At 47.3% G+C, this 22,655-nt stretch overlaps 1 protein-coding gene across 2 annotated transcripts in view; it reads right to left on the bottom strand.

The window, feature by feature from the left end:
- Positions 1-47: 47 nt before the first annotated feature.
- The window catches only part of WDR27 (WD repeat domain 27), a 156,871-nt gene continuing 134,263 nt past the window's right edge, over positions 48-22,655 (bottom strand). The window contains exon 26 of one of the 2 annotated variants that reach the window (XM_028103235.2): positions 48-1,963. In XM_028103235.2, the coding sequence (XP_027959036.1) occupies positions 1,928-1,963 (36 nt within the window). In that variant the 3' untranslated portion in view covers positions 48-1,927. Of the gene's footprint in view, positions 1,964-7,213; positions 9,264-22,655 lie in introns of those variants that run through there. The other variant, XM_028103234.2, reaches the window with a different exon arrangement.

Genomic DNA, 22,655 nt, shown 5'->3' with positions numbered 1-22,655 from the left:
CCCCAGGTGCCCCTCGGCAGCTTCTGATGTCAACACTCAGAGTCATCTGCAGTAAAAGTCTTTTTGATTTAATCATCTTCTGGACCAGTGTTGTTGCCATTTCCTCAGTGTGTGTCCCTTCACAGGATCAGCTAAGTATTTTATACATGCCCATTGAGAAACAACCTTGCTGCCCAGAAGAAAACCATGGCCCGAGGCATCCCTGCGGGGAGAGGCAGCAGCGCGGGGCACAGCAGGAAGGGTAAGGTCTGGTCACCCAGCTAACAATTTCTGTACTCACGCAGAATAGAAAGAGAGCCATACAGATGGTGTCAACTATAATTTTAACAGGTGTGAATTCTGGAGTGGTTTTTAAACACAGATATACAAATGTTAGTATTATAAATGTTCACCAACATGACAATTCCCGCTGATGAACAGTGAGGGGTCCGTGGGAGGGGAAGTGTCAAGGGGGAATTTACATGTTGAGGGTGGGGTTCTTGCAGAAGAGACACAGCAGGATTATTTTCCAGAACCAGGCCTGGCGAGTGGGGGCAGGGCGCAGGCCTCCCTGAGAAGCGGGTTGGAGTAGGCTGGGAGCAGGTGACCAGGTAAGGGAGCACAGCGTCTGAGAAGGCCGTGAGAAATCACTACCCCACCTGCAGGACTGTAGTCCAAAATCATTCCTCCGAAGTCAGGCTTTTGTAGCATATATTTTAACAGAATAACCAAAATAAGGCCATTTCACAACTTCCAAGAGACTGTGAGAAACATGGCACCAGACACTGGGGTTTTGGAGACCTCCTATAGGAATGGACAGGTGACTGCCCAAGGTGAGAAGCAGGAGAATTGAGGCTCCCTCCCGACTAAGTCACGTGATGAGCGCCTTCCCGCCAAGAATGGAATCTGAGTCAGAGGTCAGCCCCTGCAGCCCCTACTCTGGACCAACTGCAGCATACCTGGGCCGTGGAAATGCTGCAGGACCAGCGTCCTCTCCTGGAGGAAAGTGGGAGGCCTGGACCTGGCACCGGGGTAACGGACAAGGTCATGACAAGGGTAATGTCTGTGGATCACCTACAAGGGAATCCTGTTCACGGATTAAGGAAGTCTCTGGGTTGGATTTTCACTTACTTCCCTCACCAAAAATCATCCAAAAGCAAGGGGTCCAAACTAAAACATCCATTAGTGCTTCAGAATTTAAACTAAGTCTACTTCTTAAAAGGACTGTGCTAAGAACAGTTGAGAGCTACCCCTCCTAACAAACATGAGTGCACAGTGCTAGCCACGGGCCCTGCACACCCCCTGAGACAGCACTCTAGCATGTGGGGATGTGCCATGGCTCCTGCAGTCACCCTCCTGTGCTCCCATGCAGTGGGCCCTCCGACACAGGACCACCCACCTCACCCCATTTGCTGATTTGTGCGTGGTCCCAGATTTACGTTGGAATATGAGAGACGCAGCGTTCACAGAGGCTGCAGGTGGCTTGCAGAGTGCCTGCACCACGCACAATCACCCTCTGCCACGGGAAGGGCTGAGGCAGGCAGCCGCAGGTCCCATGTGAGGAGACATGGCCCAGCTCTGCCCTGTGAGCCTGCAGCCAACGGGTGCAGGACAGTTCATTTTGCAGCAAAATCCCAGCGAGCACACACTTCTTTTCCAAGATTTCTTCACTTTTTCTGTTTCCTTATGGTTCACAACCAACACAGAAATTACCGTTAGCTTGAGATAAGAATTAAAACATGAGTCGTATATGTAGTCAAATGATTTGCCCACAGCTTGAATTGTGCTGGAGGCCGACATGGCTTCCAGAGTTAGCGCAGTCTGTGAGGCTTGTCCTGTGCACCGTGGCCCCACGCAGGTTAAAGGTCCAGCTTTACCGTGTCCTATGCAGATGGCCACTGCCTGAGTTCATCAGCTGCCATGAAGTAAAAGTCATCATTCCTGTCTCTCACTCCCAGGAAGTTGATTTCAAGTGTTTCTGCCTCTGATAGGAAGAAAAATAGATACAAAGATTCGGCACAAACTCCAGGAAAATTCCTGAGAAACCTCCTAGCTTTTGAATCTGTTGGGACCAAAGAAAAGCCCGCAGTGATGGTGCTCTTCTCTGACGCGAGGCAGTGGATGGGAACCCAGGGCCTTGAGGCCACCTGACACCGCACACGCATGGCAAGGAGGTGATGCCGTGTGACCCGCGCCCACTGTCTCCTGCCGGGAGGTCACCCGGCCAGGCCCTTAGCGTCGGGGTTGAAGCTGTCACACAGAGGACGGCTCGGGGATGGAAGCAGGGTTCCACGGGCAGGCAGGAGAGTGGGGTCTCTGAGAACAAGGGGACAGAAGGTGCACGTTCCACCCGAGGCACTGCTGGGACGGAGGAGAAAAGACTGGTACAAACACGTCTGTTCAGCCCCCTTTGTGAACACACTAAACTGAAGGACAAGACCCGTGGGAGAAGCCTGTGCGCACACTGCAGCAGCATCCGAGCAAGGAGGGGAACGCCAGCACCATCATTTAAGAAGCTTAAACGGTGTTTGAATATTTGGGGTAGATAAGTACTCCCTATTTAGTTTCTCCTTTGCATAAATGTGTTATTACATTTACTTCTCTTATCTCTCTTCCAGAATGCTCACTCATCAAGATCTATTGTTTTGCATTTACACCTGGTGGAATTCAAGCCTTGGTCTCTGACCCTTTCTGGAGTCTGAGTGGTGGGTCTTCGGGAAAATTCAAGCATCTTTACAAAGACCCCCTAGGGGCAAAGCCACAGTCCTTGCAAAAGCTCTGTGTGAATGAGCCCAGCAGAGGGGGGTCCGGGGAAGAAAGCGGGTCCTTGCTCATTCCTGGGAAGGCCAGTTGTCTCTCACGGGCCAGAACGGGGCCTGGAACACAGTGGGTGCTGGGGTACACACTGCTGAAGAGGTGAGGGAATGAAAGTAGTGTAGACGTCAGATCCCCAACTTTAAAACTAAAACCACTGGTCTGTCACATGCCATCACCCAACCATTACCGGAAATATGCATATTTAAGGAAGGTTTTCCTCAGGTGTCATTTACACACAGTGGTGCATCTGTTTGCAAACAGGAACCCTCAGGGAGCCCACATGTGCCAGCAGACATGCCCATCTCCCCAGAAACCAGCCTGAGACCCTGTCCATACTGACCCCTGACGCTACCTGATATTTATTGTTGTAGGTTTGAGTTGTTCCAGAATGTCCTATAATCTGAGTCATAGGCTGTGTACTGTATTCTGTCTGGCATCCTTCACTCAGCATGACTGTCACTGCCTATCAGAGGTCTGCTGCTTTGCCTACACCCTCTCCTGATGGTGGGCACCGGGAATAAAGCTTCTGTGAACACACTCACACAAGGCGTTTTATACATACATACTCTTTCTCTTAGATAAATCCCTGGAGGTAGAATTTGGGACACAGAGTTGATGTACATGTAACTTCTTCGAGAAATTGCCAAACATGTTTCCAAACTGTACCATCTGGTGCTCCCACCACAGGCCCTGTGTGTTCCAGGTGAACAGTGTCCCTGCCGAGGACGTCCCTACAGTGTGAGTGCACAGCAGGGTCTCACTGTTGCTCTGACTTGCATTTCCTTAGTGACGAATGATGTTGAGTGAGTTTTCCTTTCATATTGCTGTCATGTATCTTCTTTCACAAAGTGCCTGTTCAACTGTCTTGCCCATTTTTGGTTATTTGTCTTTTTGTTACCAATTAGAGCTAGGTTTTGTTGTGCTTTTTTTGTTTTTTTAAGATTTTATTTATTCATTTGAGAGAGAGAGTGCACAAGCACAAGCAGGGGGTGTGGCAAAGGAAGAGGGAGAAGCAGACTCCCCACTAAGCAGGGAACCCGATGCAGGTGTCAATCCCGGGACCCTGGGATCATGACCTGAGCTGGAGGCAGACGCTTAGCTGTCTGAGCCACCCAGGCGCCCCTAGAGTTGTTCTTGTTGTTATGTAGAAACAGGCCTTTTGTCAGATGTAGTGTCCACAGTGCCCTGCACGGAGTCTGTTCCTCCTGCCCTGTGGCTTGCTTATTGATCTTTCTAACGCTGCCTTTTGAAGAACAAAATATTTTTTCTTCATTCAGAAATAACAATGGCTAACTCAGCTATCCCCACCCCAAATTTTTAAAAGTATAGTTTCCTTTAAAAGAACTACAGCAAACTGCATGGATTCATTCCATTCTGTGAAAGAAAAATATTATTTTATTTATTTCACAGTAGAAAAAAATGAGTATGGTTTCACTTAGGAAGGCTTTTATTTTCATATTTTCTCATCCATTTGTAATGCATTTGGATCGCCCAGGCTGATCCACTGCCAATGGAATGGGAGTTGGTGTGCTGGGCACTTCCAGTGCAGGTCTGAAAGCAAAGCTTCAGGGCTTTTAGTGGAAATTTTAGTATCTTGTTGGTGGCTGGTAAATATCTGAGAGTCAGAGAAACAGGGGCTTTCTGGATGACAGACAGCTACTGGGTGTTCTGCGAAGAGGGTCACATACAGAGAGGCTGTGGGGACGAGAACAGGATGCAGGAGCAGGAGGAGACTCGAGGGTCTGGGTCAGGGAAGGTGTTTTCAGGAGGGCACTGAGAACCCGTGGAGCTCCACGCGAGAAGGGCTGAAGAGCAGGAGCCATGGACAAGCAGCGTGTCAGAGGGGGGCAGCATTACAGCCCGTGAGGGCCAAGGCCCACCTGTGGAGCTTGTCCTTACTGAAATCTTACACTGCAGAGAGAGGTGATATGGCATTCATACTCGCCTTCTCAGCCCGCTGTGTAACTCCAGTTTTAGCACCTACGATTCAACCTGGAGCTTCTCTCCGTGAGCGGCTGCCACTGCTCTTCAAACGACAACGACAGCAGCCCCTGTGGGGGGAGGGCCATGTCTGCACATCATGGTGGTCAGCAGCGGAAGTCTAGAGCCAACAGTGAGCAGGCTCCTGGAGTCCATGCCGGTCAGCCTGGACTCCACCCAACATACACCCTCAGAAAGTGAACAGAAGAGCCGTTCCCTCTCGTGACAATGTTAATTATTTTAGTGCCAACAGAGGAATAAGATGTCTTCCTCCAGAACACACCACGCTGCACTGATGCTGATCTAGACAGAAATGTCCTGCAGGCTGTGCACCTGGGTCTGGGAGCCCTGGGTTTCCCACTCTGATCCTGGGTGCACGTCCCATGCAGCGTGGAGGAGCTGTCCTGCTCGGGTCCACCCCCATGCCCGCGACCACGAGGACGCACACCTGCCTCCATCGCCCCATCCCACTGCCCCTCCTCACCTGTCCCCCTCTTCCTTTGGAGCCTTCCTGTGAGGGCCACCTTTTCTGCACAATCTCAATTTTCTTGTGTTAACTTCAAAATCACGGACAACCATCTTTTCTCCCAAACTCTTAATCACTTCTCCTTAGTGTCACTTGCTTGCTTTATTTCAATTCAGTTCTTGTTCCTCGGGGAACTTCATCCTCCTATCCTGTGCCTCACGTGCCAGGAAGGACAGGCACTAAGTTCCATCCATTCACTTTTCAGTCCTCTGTTGGACACCTCAGATGAAGGGGTGTGCATCAAACAAGCAGGCTCGGTGTGAGCGTGAGAGGCTCTCCTGGCCTGAAGGTCACACCTGTGCCCCAGAACCCCACGGCAAAGCAGACCACCTACTCCCTGACAGCCACTTGCTTGAGGAGTTTCCCAAACAAACCCGGAACCCAGGGAGCTCCCTAGACCCCCGTGCCAGGGGCTCCAGGTGCTCAGAAGATACTGTGAAGCTACTAATAGCAGCAAAATGAAAACCAAGCTGGGAACATACAGAGGAAACAAGTTGACAGGTTATTTCTAAGTAGGGTCTGAAACAAAGTTGGTGCTAAATAAGTTGTTGTGGGAAAGAAGACGGGAAGAAGGCAAGGGGAAACTGAGGCCAGAATGGCAGGGTTAGCATGAGCATGGAATCCCTCCTTTGACAAACATATTTGGTTGAACCACATGAAGTTTCCATTCTTGCAGATCAAAACCAGCTGAATGCTGGTAATTTTATACAGTTTAATCTAATAACATTGAAGCCAAGAACCTGCTAGGTATCTGAAAAAGATACTTTTCCAAACGCTGAACTGCCTGCTCCCCATGTGAAGCCACTCTTCAAGGCTGATGGGTCTCCGGGTCCAATTACAGATTTTATCAGCTTCTCCATCTAACAATCAGCATTTGCAAAACACTAGTAACCTTTGCTATGCAACACCCAGCGTCTGAAACATGAAGTCAGTTCTGCTTAAGCTCATGAAAAGCAAAATCCCACATCTGAAAAGAATGCTTCACACAGAATGTCAAAGATGAAGAGAAACTTTTTATTCCAGAATTTGTTTAGACCAGCCCTCTGCACAAGGCTTGGGCAGCCCGTGATCACATTCTTGCTTTCTTGTCTACAAAAATATGGGTGTGCCAAGAGCGTGTAAACCCCATGACATATGCCACATAATATGAATTATTTTATCATCCAAATCCCAGAAGGCAGTCTTCACAGCAGCTTAATTACTGAAACTGCAGCAGGCTGGACAGACTCGTGTCTCATCCCCCTTTTCCATCAAAGGTCAGGGCTCACCTGGAGGTCAGTGCCCCTTCCCTCTGGGACACTCGCCCACCGGCCTCCCCACCATCCAGTCCCTGCTCTCTCGTCCACTGGCTGCGAACGGCACACCCACCCAACAGAGCCATCCAGGGAAGCCACACTGAGCCTCAGGCTTCCTACCTGTAACTTGAAGGACGCTCCCCCGAACACCCCTGCAGGATCAGGAAGAGGGACAGGCTGACTCACCTTCACAAACCGAAAGATGCTTCTGAGATCGCTGGTTGTCATCTACGCAGTATCCTCCCATGGTCCTCGGGCAGGTCACCTCTGGACCCCACCCCACCCCAGCCAGGTGTCCTCAAGCATCATGCCCCACCTTCAGCACCTCTGTCCTGGGAAAGCCTCATCCCAAAGCCAGGCAGCACGCTTCTCCCATCCACCCCTGAGAGGGCCAGATCCTCTTCAATCTATCAACTTGGTGTGTGAAAAGAACGCCTTCAAATGGGTTTTCCGAGACAAAATTCCATCACTACCTCCCTATGATGTAGATTTTGTCAAGTATTTGGAAAATAAAACTAATAATAATTTCTACCAAACTCATAGCATTACCATAAAAATTGGGTAATTATGTGAAATCAAGTCAAAAATGAGAAGTTCTATACAATATGTTATTTTTATTAGTTTTCTCCAATGAACACAGAACCAACCAATTTGGCATTATCGTGCACTTGCTTATTGCTTGAACAGTGTAATAGCTATATACCACTGATGAAACATAAACACAATGCACCACACCTTCAGCAGCTCAGGCTCCTGCGGCACCAACACCCACAGCCCGTCATGCCCACGGCTGAGGCGGCCCCCAGGCTCTGCCGTCCACACTCCCACTCCTCCCAGCCTCTCACCTCAGCAACAGCTTTTCCAAGTTTACTTTGTCCTGCATTTTCCCTGATGAATCTTTGTAATAACTAGGTTTTTTTTTTTAAACATTAGCTTTTCTTTAAAATATTGTTTGTCTGTTATTATTGACATTAAATAATTTAAAAAAATTTTTTGCAAAGTCACATTGGATGCAACCGGAATCAGGACTTACTCTGGAGGAAATGTAGATAAAGATGAAGGCATTACGTAAGTCACACACGGAACAGGCACGTCAATGACAAGACGCTGGCGCACCTGCCGGTGGGGATGAAAACCGGCACAGGGATGGTACGAAGGAGTCTGGAGCTTCTTCAGAGCATCAGAAAGAGAACTAGCACATCACCCGGCAGTTCCACCTGGGAAGTCCTCCCAGACGAACAACAGCAAGGCCTTGAGCAGATCCTTGCACGCTGACGATGTTCACAGCAGCCGCACGCACAACGGCCAAGAGGTCGAAGCAGCCCAGGGCCCGCGGATGGATGGACGAGCCCCTGGCACCTGCTGCAACATGGGTGGGCCTCAGGGACATCCTGCTCAGGGGCGTGAGCCAGTCAGGAAGCTGGGACTCCACAGCTGAATCCACAGACAAGGGGAGGAGGGCAGGGCGGGTAAGGCAGCGGAGGGCAAGCTCGTGGGGGCAGTTCTCATTTTGTGAGATGAGAAGGTTCTAGAGATGTATGCTGGTGGTGACGGCACAGCAAAGTGAGCACAGTTAACACCACTGAACTGGGCCCTTAAAACTGGCTCAGGCGGTGTTTTCATGTGGATTTTATCAGAATTCCGAATAATATGGAAAAAAATTTCAAATGATGTAACTGGAATTAAGACTATTAAATAAGATTCTATGGGTTTCCTTGCCTCATTAAATATGCTTCATTTACCTATTTTTAACTAGTTTTGAAATAATTTAATTTTAACAAAGGGAGACAACAGAATTGCTATAAACAGATAAAATCACTCCCAAGTGTTAGGAAAAATAAAAATGAGTTTTTCTAAAATTTTGCTCCCCCAAAAGTGTGCAAGGAAAGCATGTATATTTATGGTCAGTGTTGAGGACATTCCCAAGTGGAGCCCAGGAGCCCAACCTGGTTTTTCTCAGCCCACTGAGAGGGGCCAAGGGATGGGATGGATCATGCTAGAATTTACCAGGGTCTGTCCAGGCCGGCCCCGAGAGGCTCTGTCCTGGGCGGCATTGTGTGTTGTTGGTTATTTGCCATCAGGCACTGTTCTAGAAGCATCCTGACTCTCCTGGGGTCCCAGAAAGACTGGCTCTGGGCCCTTGGAGGGAAGACACCTGCTATCCATCCCCAGGACAGCCATTCGTGCCTGGGGAATTCGTGTGGGACCCTGGGGACCCTGCCTTCACTGGGGGGAAAGGCCCAGAAGCCAAACCGTGTGCAGAGACCCCCATTCACCAAGGAAAACCGGGGCACGCGGTCAGGAGGCCGGGGCGCAGCGCTGCCCACTGCTGTGCGTCCACCCCACAAAGTCTGTTAGGAAACAAACACTAGGCTACTTTTTATTGAAGAACATTCTGTTTCAACTTTACCACGTTCTGTGCACAAGTACTGGAGGCCAACTCCGATCTTCCGGCAAGGGCACCCTTTGGAGAAGCAGGAAACTTACGGGCGTGAGCGTGCCGAGCGGCAGCGGCTGGTGGAGGGAAGGGGCCCGAACCTGGTGGTGCTGAGAAGTAGGACCCCTGCCCTGGCCGGCGCGGCCCCCTCGGGCCCGTGGCCCCCAGCCAGCGGTCAGTTATCGGCTACTAAGAGCTGCAGTTTGCCGTCCAGGCTGACTGTGGCAAGCTGCAATTGAAAACAAGATGCCATGTAGCTCCATCACTTTCATGAACAGAGAATCCTATACGCTTACAGTTTTCCTTATTGGCGATTTTCTAGACCACAGAACAAAATGCATTAACACTAGTAAAATCTATGTATACGGCAGGTACTCCACTGATTGTTGACTGCAGACTATGTCTCACTGCTGTCCTAATACTTGCGAGCGCCTCGGTCAGGATCCATGGTCGACATGCCCGGAAGAGGACAGAGCCGTCTGCATGCCTCGGCCACCTCTCGGCCATGCGCGGGAGCCAAGAAGCCCCATCCTTCTGGCTTCCCACTGCTTGGCTCCCTTGCCCAGGGCGGAGGGCGGCTCACTCGGTGGGTCAGACAAGGAGCCAGGCCCCTTCCTTCCTCCTTTGTCCCCAGGGGCCAGCTACCCACCTGCCCCGTGAGCTCAGGGAGGGGGATCTGTGTTCTGGGGACCAAGTCCAGGCAGCGCCCGCTCACTCTCACAGATGTCTCAGGCGGCGGTGTGCATGGCGGCCTCACCCGTCATTCCCATTTGGACCAAAGGCCAGCCGGCTATGGTGATACTGTGCCTTGCGTTCTGCATTTTGAAACATTACATGAATCACCACTTGGACATCCACTGTGACTTCAAATCCCAACGACTCATACTCTTCTTGCCCAAAGAAGCTACCGCACCCTGACCTATCCTATTATCTAAAACCTGGATGGATTTTTGAATCTGCTCTTCATCTAAATGACATAATCAGCACCACGCCCTCACGATGCTGCGGCTTCCCTCTGCAGCGTTACCTTCCAGCTGCGTGCCCACGGCCACCACGTCAGGGTCCTCACCTCCTCCTGGAGCTGCATGATCTCACCCCCGTGCCCCTTCGCCCCCCCTTGCAAACGTCTGCGATTCAGTCGTCCCAAGTCACTGCGTGACGCCCTTCGCCATCATGGTCAGGAATCTGAACGAGATCCACGAGGTCAGTCAGGGTCCTTGGGTCTCGGGTGGGGTGCCCCCACCCCCATCTGCCTCTGTGGGCGTGGATGTGCTCTCGGAGTCTGTGCCCCCACCGCACACTGCAGCCTCCTGGGCATGTGGGGCCCAGCAGGTATGTCCCCAAAGCCTTCCACAGCTGGCCCTTCCCTACCTTTCCACTGTTCTTGCCACTACAGTGAGGCGACTCAGTACAAGTGCGACATCTGAACCAATGCTGCTTCGCTATCTTCAGCCATATTTCGGTATAGTGCCCTCGGTCAGCCCACAGCTGGGGCACGCTGAGCCCACGGCCGGGTAAAGAATAAGATGACACGAGGAGCAACGTGTACGCTTGTGGCCTTTGATTTTTAAAAGCCTCTGCCTTAGAAAAGGTAAAATATCTGGAGGAAAATAGTCCATAGGAGCCGACTTTGGTGCTTCTGTCCCCACAGATCTAGATGTTCTAAAAATCCCTGGCCAGGAGGAAGAGAGAACAGCAGGGTGCAGATCCCTGACTCCAGGGGTCTGGCCTTCTCCTGGGATCATTCCCTGAGTCTCGCCCCGAGAACCAGGTGGCAGACACCAGACAGCTGTGGGGGCTCCAGGAGGGACTGCCGCCCTGTCCCAGAGCACAGTCTAGGGGGCAGCATGGTAGGGGAGCGACGCAAACCTTCTGCCCCAGCCCTGGCCCAGGGCCTGTCGTGTGTGCTCCAGAAAACTTCCCGACACCCCTGGGGAGCCTGTCTTAGCCTGGGCCATATGACAAAGTACCAGACTGGGTGGCTGATAAACAACAGATGTGTGCTGCTCACACTCTGGGGCCCAGAAGAGCAAGAGTGGCGGGCTCTGGGGGCTCCGTCCTCACCTGAGGAAGGGGGCATTCTGCAGCTCTTTTTGGACCCCGAGGGCTCCACCTCATGACCTAGTTACTTCCCAAAGGCCCCCTCCTAACACCAATGCATCCTGTCCGTTGCAGAGCCCAGGTCAGGGTCTGGGGTGGCATGGAGTTGCACTGACCGCCGCCGTGCACTGGAGTGAGCGTGCGGAGACAGATGCTTACCATGGACGGTGCGTCCACTCGGCTGTCCCCATGACCTGACACCAGCCAGGCTCTGTGTCCCCTCCACCCCCTTCGCCACGTGAGGGCTCAGCTCACACACACTGCTCTGTGCCTGAAGCTCCCTCAGGAAATGCATCCCTGAGCACTCGGCGATTCAAACCATCATTTTTCTTCTTTTCTTAGATATTGTTAGGTTCAAGACATCCCAGTAATGTCTTAGGTGATGATCATCAATCTATCAACAACTTCCTGGGAGGACATTTTATGTTGATTGACACTGATGGGTCTTTGCTGTCATAAATGATTAGGTGAATTCAACATCAGAAATGCAGAAATAGGAGAAGCACCATTTCTGAGTGTTTATAGCACAGCACCATGCCCTGTCTGGCATCTGTCTCTATTGATACTGATGAGGATGTTGGAATAGATGCAGATACCCTGTCTCGGAAGACACTTGGCAGAGCCACTAGATGCCTAGCAGAGGCATCTAGGATTTCATTACTGGATTAAAATTGTAAATCCCGCCGTGATCATGAACACAGACTTGCAGTCGGACTGTTTCTACCATGTACCTGCCGTATGGTGTGGGGCAAGTCACTTCCCTCTACCTCCATCTGGGAAAGTCACTTCCCTCTACCTCCATCTGGGATATAGACCAGGGTGACATTACTATCCTGGAGTCATACCGGCTGTATCTGCTCATGCGTGTAGAGCACCCACCAGAACCAGACGCGTGGGGTACACTCGACAAACAGAATTGTTGTGGACCAACCACATGAAGGACAGATACAGACAAAAATCTGCAATTTTCAGACCCAGTACACCACTTCCATAGTCCCTGAGAGTGACAGACTGATGTTTGCAGTTCAGATTTTGGCCTGAGAATGCTTATTGTTTTGGAGGGAGAACTTGGTTCTTATTTCAAAGAAATGGCTAAAATAAAGTCAGATTTCACACTGGAGCAAAGCCTCACATATTCACAAGTCCCCAAATAATAATCTTACGCTCATGGACATGTGTCAAATTTATTTTAAAAATTTGTCTCTAATTGGACTATATCAGAGACAATGATTATAAACCACACACATCTGGGATAAAAAGAATGAGGTTTATCTGTTCTAAATACCTCAGTCTGCAAAACACTGCTGCAAACCTCATACTAATGACATCCTACAACATTAATAACCCTTTCTCAGAACCTATCTTCAAAGAACATAAAAACAAGTTTCAGATGGCTGAGGCATTTCTATTTCCAAACTTTTGGAACATTAGGAAAAGCAACAACATCCAGGGGAAAAACACAGTAGCTCTTATTCCTGTGAGTTTCGTTTGAATTTGGCTAGGAATTCAACTCCGGGGGTCAGATCTTCATCTATGTACATGGAATGCAAGCTGTACGTTCCCGGCTGTCTGCACTGGTTGGTTTCTGGGGTGCAGGTGTCCTTCGGGGGCGAAGAGAGCAGAGGGGAGCAGGGGCCAGGCTGCATGCGAAGTGGGGCTGCAGGAACCAGCACACAAGTTAGCCTGACAGACTTGTCGAGACACGTGGGACGTGAGAACGGCGGCAGAGCACAGCAAACAGGAAAGGCAGAGTCCCCAACTGCTCTGCCGAGAGGGACGGAGATTCTGTGAGAACTCACAGGGGGATGTGGCTAACTCTTTCAGTGGCAAGGGACAGAAATCCAACTTGGACAAGTTGAGCAGAAAGGCATTTAATTATATGGTTACTGGAATGTCTAAATGAGCTCAACAACAAAAATGGACTTTGGAGTCAGGAAAAGCCGAAGCCATAGTCTCAACCATCACCAGCACCTGCCCCGGGAATGCTTTCCTTATTCTTCTTTCTCTTTGGAAACCATATGTTTCTAATTCTCTGGTCCACATGGCCAGAAGAAAACAAAACAAACAAACAAAACAAGCAGCAACAAAATCTCATCTCACTTAAGCTCTCAGGCTTCAGCCACTGTTCCCTGGTGGTTCATTTCACTGTGTGGCCCAAACAGGCTCGTGTGTTCAGAAACTTGCTGCTCCTGTGGTAACCATGGGGGTGCAAAGTTCCCAGAAGGGCAGTGAGGCAGGAAGACAAACTGCGAGGAACAGGGATGAGTCCTTTCCTTCATAAAATCAGGACATCCCAAGAGAGGGTGTGCATGCTGTGCACTGCAGCAAGGTACTGACCTCACCACTGCTCTTTCGAGGTTGAGGCTAATGACTCCTGAAGGGACTCGAATTCTGAGCTTGGACGGGCTTCGTTCATGTGTATAATTGAGCTACAGGAAAACAGAGACATGCCTGGGAAAGGAACTGAAAGCCAGGGTGACACGTTTATGACATCACCTTCTGCCCAAGGAAATCCCAGTTTCTATTAAAGTGTGTGTGTGTGCTGGGCTTTAATTGCCATGTGAACACAGATGGTGAGGATATGGGGTCTCATGATAAAGGGAGTTGGGCCAAGAAACCTGTACAAAGTCAAAAGATTCATGTGTTTAGACCTGAGTGAAGCATGGACAGGGAGGCCACCTCGACACCAGGGAAATGAGACATCTCAGCCTGAGGTGAGGAAATCACCTCCAAAATCCATAACCAAGGACAGCCCGTAGGGAGTTGGCAGTTTTCACTTATGCTACGTGATACAAAGAAATCCATATCAAGGAACTAACTAGCAAAAGTGGTCTTGGCTGCTAATATTCCCAGAGCACCCAGCAGAGCAAACTGAAGACTGCCCAGACCACTCCTCCACAAAAACCATGCAGGACCCTCAAGGATAAGCTCTGCCGAAGGTCATCTCTGGACCTTTCCCTATGAATTAAAGTGGACACAACAGGAATAGAGTACTAGACACAGCCATCAGACATGGTCTTCAGATCAGTATGTTTAAAATGGCTAGGAACATAATAAGAGGATAAGCTGTAATAGTAAAGAACTGGAAGATTGAAAACAACAAAAGTGAAGCTAGAACTAAGAGTCATTGAACATAAACTTTCAATTGATGGGTTAAGAGCTGATTAGAAACAGCTGAAGAGAGGATTTGTAAACTGGAAGGCAGGTGTAAAGAAATCACCCAGAATGTAGCTCATAGAGTTAAAAGGATGGAAAATGTGAAGGAGACTTTAGATGACGGACTGAGTGTAAATATTCATTTAAAAGGAGTTCCAGAAGGAGAGAACAATGAGATTGGAAGAGACAGAATATTTGAAGGGATAATAGCTAGAATTATTGAGAATTAAGGAAAAATCAAATAGTTATTGAGGAAACAAAATGAGCTCTAGGAAAGATAAATAATAATAAACAACTAAATTTATATTAAGTCTCCAGGACAGTACACACAATAATCTTTCTCCGTTGATGGTCTCATTCTGAATCTTTATCACATGAAGTGGGCTTATGTAAATACAAGCACCCACCCCCACTCAGAGATTTGGTTTCAGTAAGAGCAGGTGAGGCACAGGGTGACACTAAAACACAGGCCCTGGGACACCTGAGAGCTCAGGTGGTCATGTGTCCTACTCTTGATTTCAGTTCAGGTCATGATCTCAGGATCACAGGTTCAAGCCTCACATCAGGCTCTGCACTCAGCATGAAGTCTGATTGATATTCTCTCTCCCCCTCCCTTTGCCCCTCTCACTTGTGCTCACTCGCTGTCTCTCAAATAAATAAAATAAAATAAATCTTTAAGAAACACACACACGAGACACCTGGGCAGCTCAGTTGGTTAAGCGTCTGCCTTCGGCTCAGGTCATGATCCCAGAGTCCTGGGATCAAGTCCCACATCAGGCTCCTTGTTCAGTGAGGAGCCTGCTTCTCCCTCTGCCTCTGCCCCTCCTCCTGCTTGTGCTTGCTCTCTCTCTCTCTCTGTGTCAAATTAATAAATAAAATCTTTAACACACACACACACACACACACACACACACACACACACACACACACACCCCAAGTGACTCTGAGGTGCAGTAGGAAACAAGATCCATTTATTTACATACTACTCATTTTTCAGTTTTAAATATTACTGTCAGTTATTGACAATTACCTTTGTCATGGTGTCCTTCATTAAAAATCTTTAATTTTTATGAAAATAAATTCATCAAATTTTCTCTCATGTTTCCTGCTTTTCAAGTTTTTTTAAGTTTTATGAAGTCTTTCCAAAGCACAGGTCACAAAGCTACTCTACATTTTCTATTTATTTACAGTTTTACCTTTCACGTTTAGATATTTAAATCATTAAATGTATGCATGTTTAAATAGAAATACAATTTTCTTTTTTCTCACTATAGAGATCCAATTTTCCCTAAACATTGTACCAAATAAGCCATCTTTTCCCCATTGTTTTATGGTGTCATATTAATATGTATTGAGTCCCCAAATATACACGGGTCTCTCTCTGAATTCCCAATTATATTCCTTTGGCTTTATTTCAGTTCTTGAACCAATGCCACATTATTTTTATTTCTATGGTTTCATATGTCTTAATATCTGATAAAGAAAATACAAAATTGACTTTTCCTTTTATGGATCTTTTTTCTCCAATAAATGTTTTTTGGAATTAGTTTACTGAATCCTGATGGAATTTTTATTAAGACTGCAATAAATTTTAAATCAGTGAATAACTGGCATCCTTAATTTAAATTATGAAAGGATATGGAATACTATTCAGATCTTCTATGTAGTTTATTAGAGTTTTAAAGTTTTCTCCATAGTTATTTGTTTTTCTTAGTTAAGCTCCTAGATATGTTCAAGTGTTATTTGTTATTTTAAAGGAAATCTTATTTTTATTTCAATTTCAATTAGTTATTACTGGTATACTGATTGTTGTAACTAGATATTACATGAAGCAACCTTAGTGAAACCTTGATGAATTGTATTACTTCTAAAAGCTTAATAATTCTATTAGTTTTTTCCAGTTAAATGAATCAAATCATCTGCAAATAATGAGTTTTGTTTCTCCTCTTCCAAGCCTTTTTACTCTCATTTGTTTCTCTTTGTTTTATTGATCAGAATCTCCAATATTATGTTAAAAGGAGCTGTAAGAGTAGTTATCCTTGTCATATGCCTGATCTTAAAGAGAATGCATGTAAAATCCATTAAGTATAATATTTTCTATAGATATTGGCATATAAGCTTTACCAGATTTAGAATCTATATTTTATTCCTACTTTGTTAGATTTCCTTTTATTCCTAAACAGTAATGGATTTAAATGCTTTTCCTGCATCTACTGAGATAACACAAGATGTTTTCTCTTTATCAAAGTATTGAATTAAGTCATTAGATTTTCCAATGTTAAACCAATCTTGCATTTAGAGATAAATCCTACTTAATCAAAATGCATTTTTAAGTGCACAGCTGAATTCAGTTGGCCATGTTCTATTTGGGATTCACATAGGCTTGTCCATAACTGAAATAGGCATATAATCACATTTTGCATTATATACAGCTGGTGTTAGAATAAAAAATACCCTACCCTCATTGTGAAACAAGGGGAATTCTTATCCATTCAGTTCTGGTGGAAGGGTAAATTGGTCACTTGGAAAACATTTTGGCACTTGCCTTATAAAATAAAACATACATTTCATATACAACCCACAAATCCCATATGTAAGTTATTTATCCAAAAAAACTAAAAACATGCATTGGCACAAAGAGGTTGTTCATGAATGTTTCTGTAGCTTTACTCATAATACATACAAGCTGGAAACTTCCACAAATTGGTGAATGTATAAACAAGTGTGAAACCACATGACGGAACAAACTACTGATATGCGCAACAATATACAAAGTCTCATAACCATTATTCTCCATGGAAGAATAAACATACCAAACACCGTGTAATATTCAAAGTATATGACTTCCTGAAAATGTATAAGGAACAGAAATCAAATCAGTGGCTGGGGTAGGAAGAAAAGCTTGACTCCAAGGGGCTCACAGGACCTGGGTGGCAGATATTCTCCATCCTGACTCTGGTGGGACTTAATATCTCGTGGGGGACATCTCCAACATGACTGTGGGGCAGGCTGTATGGCTGTATCCACCCCGTAACTCTTATTTAATTTTACACCACATAGAATGAACTTTATGTAAACTATTTATCAGTAAACCTTAACTTAAAAAATACAATAAATGAGGGGCACCTGGGCGGCTCAGTCGTTAAGCCTCTGCCTTCGGCTCAGGTCATGATCTCCACGTCCTGGGATCGAGCCCCACATCGGGCTCCCTGCTCAGCGAGGAGTCTGCTTCTCTCTCTCTCTCTCTCTCTCTCCCTCTGCCCCTCCCCACTGTTTGTTCTCTCGCTCTCTCTCTCTCTCTCTCTCTCTCACACACACACACACATAAATAAATAAAATCTTTAAAAATAAATAAAAATATAATAAATGCTACCGAATGTTAGACTAAGTGAAGTAGATAATGGGAGTTGCCAAAGATTATGTAAAATAAATCACATCCAAAATACCAACTGGGTATTAAAAAAAAAATAAGCCTTTGTATTCTAAGTCATGTGGAGGCTGCAAATAAAAATGTTTGTGCCTCAGGTAAGTGAGACTCACTGCTACAGTAATACTTCATTTGAAGAAGTAAGAGTGTATGTCATAAACCAGATTTTATAAAACTTTAGGTGTTTGCACATGCAATACATAAAAGAAGACTGCTTTTCAGTGTCACACACCTTCTGTTCATACAATAGAGAAATCCTGAAGAATGATTAATAACCAGAGGTGAAACAAATTTGGTTTCTGTTTTCAGCAGGAACGGAAGAGAACAGGGAGAATGAGACAAGCATTCTGGGCTGTAAATCCAGACTTGCACTGGGCCTTCATGCACATCTAACATGATTCCAGCTCTAATAACACAGGTTTTTTGCTAAATTGCTTAATGTTTGCTCGTAGTCCTCCTGCCTCACACAGGCTCCATATATCCTGATTTCCTTTTCTCCGTGTCTCCACAGTGCTGAGACCTTTCCTTTACTCGCTGAGGACCACCTTCCCAGTGTGCGACAGGTGGGGCAGATCATTCAGCTCTGCCTACGATATTTTATTATCTAAACAGGTCTGAAAATAGCCACTTTTCTCCAAATTCAAGATTCTTTGGAACCTTCACACTTTCCCTATTCCCTATCCGAAATGTACGTGGCCCCTCAGTCATAAAAGACAGCCAAGCACTGCGCTCAGCAGAGCGTGGGGTGGGCTTCCATTCACCAGCTGTGTCACCCTAGTGACACCATAGTGGCCACGTGCGCCTCGTCTCCATCTTAAAATGGGGATAATAACAGCATCCACTTCAGGGAACCTATCTGAGAACTACGTGAGTTAACATAGAGTCTTAGAACTCTGCAGCATATTGTAAATACTACTACTTTCATAAAAATCAGCCTCCTCTAAGACAACCAGGACTGTGTCCCCTCCACTTTGAGCAGAATGTGGGAAGATGCCATTTATAGCTCCAGGATCTGTAGGTGAGCTCCATGTATGTCCTGAAGGAAACAAGAAAGGAGCACTTCACAGAGAGAAGGAGCACCAGGTTGAAAAGTCAAGGTGAAGTCACCAAACCTGGCTGTGTTGGACGTCAACCCTGAGTCCTGCTCCGAGGCTGACCTGCCCTCCTGGGCCTCCCATCTTCACGGACGCTTCATCTAACACAACAGGTGTGAAGGAGACAAAACCCAGATGTGCCATTGGAAGGAAGAGAGAAATTCACATCATCATTCAGTTGTGACGGACATGGATTCCTGCCTGATGAGAATGTGTGTTTGTGTGCAGATAAGTCAGCTGCCACTCTCTGTTTCAAAGGTCGCCAGGATTTGCCCTTTTGTGTGCTTGGGGAGATCTCTGTGGTAGATGACAGGAAAGGTCTGGAATTTCTTCACAAAGAAATCACTGTTGAGCCTCATCCATCAAAGAAATTCAGAAATGAGGAGTCTCTCAAATGTTTCCTAATGCAGAATTTTTTTTTAATTTTATTATGTTATGTTAGTCACCATACAATACATCATTAGTTTTTGATGTGGTGATCCACGATGATCCATTGTTTTCATATAACACCCAGTCCTAATGCAGAATTTCAAGATGATATTCAATGTTACTATTCTTACCAACTGTCTCAAATATGATCATGGGCAGCAAACGTGAGAACCACTGGTCTGTGGCCAGTGTAAATGCCTTTCTCCATGTGCAGAGCATAAGGTGTTTGTTTTGATCTTGCTTCACCCAGAATTAAACCTCCTTGTCCTATGACATTTCTGAATATTGTTTGTTTGGGGTTAGCAGATAACCGAACGGAGGACTCTCCAGCTCTCTTTCCCTCTTTAACCTTGTAAATGAGACTTGGATGCCAGTAGGGATAAGACCACCAACGATCTTGCTGTGACTGAGGTGGAAAGGACACAGAGTCCCAAGCTAGTGGACCAGTTACTGAGTAACCAGTAACCTCGGGTAAACTATTCAGTCTGCCTGAGCCTCAGTTTTACCATCTGTCAAGTGGGGACAACAACGTAACCATGCTTCGGAACATGGATTGATGTATGCACACGCATGACACATACAGGAACATAAGTCACTTCATAGCAAAATGATGTGTCACATATAAGACATGCGGTTGATGTGGGGTCACTCAGGTGGCCGCTCTGTCTCAGTTCCTGATGTCACAACACTTGGAACCCCTGAATATGAAGCATTTTCATGCCCACATGATGCTCTGCAACCCCTTGATCAAACCCTTCCTAACTCCCCAGTACCTGCTTCTGTTGATACATCATCATTAATTTGAGTCACACAATTCTGTAGGTGAAGGTAATCTTAGAGAAAAAACTAGTGCGGTTTTCTTTTTTAAAGTCGTTAATCTGGTGTGTGAAAAGCCGCAGAGCTGAAAGGGGCGGATCTGGGTGGGGTCCCATTCCTCTGCTGCGTGCAGACCCTCCAGTGGGTCCTTTACTGGACAGGCTGCTCAGTGTCTGCAACAGAAACCAGAACAAACAGGTACCCAGCCTTGACCAAGGCAGTAAGGGCGAAGATTTAAACTAGCTGATATTTGACAACATTCGTTTCATGAGCCATCGTGGCAGAAAAGAACTAGAGAGCACACCCTGTTGCCCCATGTTCTGTCTGACGGATTTCAGAAACCTGTAGCATCACATGCCGCCTCAGGGTTCAGCCGGCCTCTCTGAAGAGGCATTTGTGACATGTGACCGGAACTCCGTGCCTCCGCCCCAGGCCACCGTCCCGATCGCCCAGGCTTCATGAGGGGCAGTGGCTATCGGCCAGAGCCCGCTCCTTATCAATTAGCTCAGAGTTTCCGGGATGGGCAGACGGGCCCACTGTGCAGCCAAGACAGAGCTCTCGGAGACTTCAGTTCTATAATTTCATTACTTCTCAAACGTTTCCAGTCCAGGGTAAATATTTCCACTTTGTTTAAACTTGCCGAAGTCCAACACGTGGCAACGTTTCATGGTCACCTTCCAGCCCCTCCCCTGGCTTGTTGCAGTAATTCTACTTTGCGAACTCCACGCTAGCGGTCTTTCTGCCCCGTGTGCAGGCGGTGGGGCAGGTGCAGGCCAGATTTGGACAGGGACACATGGGCCCACCCAGGTGGGTTCTCCCAGGTGAGTCAGTGCTGAACGGTAGCCCAGGCCAGTGTCAATTCTGGAAGAGTCCGGCTGGAGGGCAGGGCCGCAGAGCATGAAGCGCCCACACAGATTCTGTGGCACATCTCCTCAGCACAAAGGCTTATGCCCAGGTGTCCTGGCAGGAATGGGATGCAAGCAATTGTGTCCTTCCCGACCCTGAAACGTCCCTGTGTTGCTATGATTTAGCCTGTGTGCTGTGGGCTCCGGGCGGAGCAGTTCAAGCTGATACTGCAGCGACCCACAAACTGGCCACTTTCTAGGCAAGCAGCAGACGGGCCTGGGCGAGGCATATGTACCATGTTGGTTTGTCTCTGAGAAGCTCTGGGATCCTGCAGGATGAGCTCAACTTGTGACCATGCAGATACTCTCTCAAGTAGCTGCTCTACAGGTTGGAATGCAGGGATTTGGGGTGTGGGGAAAGCTCAGCAGGGGAGCCCCTGGATTCCCAGCACACCCTCCACGGAGTGTATGCTGAGCACACTGTTGCTTCTGTGTTTGAAGCAGGGAAGTAGCACTCTGTCAGCTCTGCACCTGCCCGACAGACAGAAGAAGGCTGCTGGACTCCGCAGAGTGCAACTGCACGTGTTTTAGAGACACAGGTGCAAACCAGACAAGCAGCTGGGGGTTTTCCTAGGCATCCTCAGCCTCCAGTATGGACGGGCAGACCGTGTGCTTTGAATAACTATCATGTATACAGTAGAGTATCTGTCTTACCTTCCACTTCTAAAGCACCACGGAGTGTTGTCACAGCCCCAAAATCTCCAGGGAATGAAGCATCGTAACCCCAAACCACCACAAACTCCACCATTGTTCTTGATGGGGCCCAAGTTTAGGAGCTGAACTGCCAAAGAGCAGATCCACTTTACAGGCTATTTTAGACTAACCACAGGTCCATACGCGCACACAATGCACGCCGCATAGAGAATACTGTATGGGGAGAATCACACACGTGTCTTATCACATAGAAAATGTGCTCAGTGTTACAGACCCAGGGACATCTGTAAAAGGAGGAGGAAGGAATTCCAAGTCCCCCCGGAAATGAATGCAGTCGGTGTGCGGTCGGCACCTGAGGAGGAGCTGACCGATGGGAGAATGTGGCCGTCTCCTTAAGGGTAACGCACTAGAATTTTTAGTAGGTTTTCTTAGACTAAGTGGAATGAAATTCATGGCAATGACTCTAGAGGGTGCCTACTTTGGGGGTAGGATGGACAGTGTGGGTACTTAAAAATTATTTTATCTAAAATGTGAAGTCCCAAATTCCTAACCCCTTTACAGTTATATTAGTCAATATCTAAAATGCAAATTCTAGTTAAGATCAAGTTTTAAATTCATGCTTCAAAGCATCCCCTTTACTTCAAACATACAGAAATTATATATAAAACATAACACAAGAAAAAACAAACTGGCCTAGCCGGGCTCCAAACAAGATAGCTTCTCCAGAGCAGGAGTGAGACAGAAGCACACATGTGTGCCATGGCCTCCTGGCCTGTGGCAGGACAACACACAGGAACACTCCACAGACCGACGGGAGCCCAGGTGCCAGCCCCACTCCTGAGGTGCGGCCAGCCCTGTGCACACTGGGGAGTTGCCGACCAGTGTCCTTCCACCATAGGCAGGAACACTGCACCCAGGCCCCAACAAAATCCAAATCCAGGGAGAGAAAAGTGGGAAAAGAGAAAGCTGGAGCATTTTTCTCAACTAAAAATAAATCTGTAAATTAAAACTGCAAAATGCATATTTACATTGAATGCGAA

Source organism: Eumetopias jubatus, unplaced genomic scaffold (assembly GCF_037043125.1).
Source record: "Eumetopias jubatus isolate StellerSeaLion01/CBP00866 unplaced genomic scaffold, mEumJub1_p1.0 scaffold_6, whole genome shotgun sequence".
NCBI lineage: Eukaryota > Metazoa > Chordata > Mammalia > Carnivora > Otariidae > Eumetopias > Eumetopias jubatus.
This window is presented reverse-complemented; position numbering and strand designations above follow the sequence as displayed.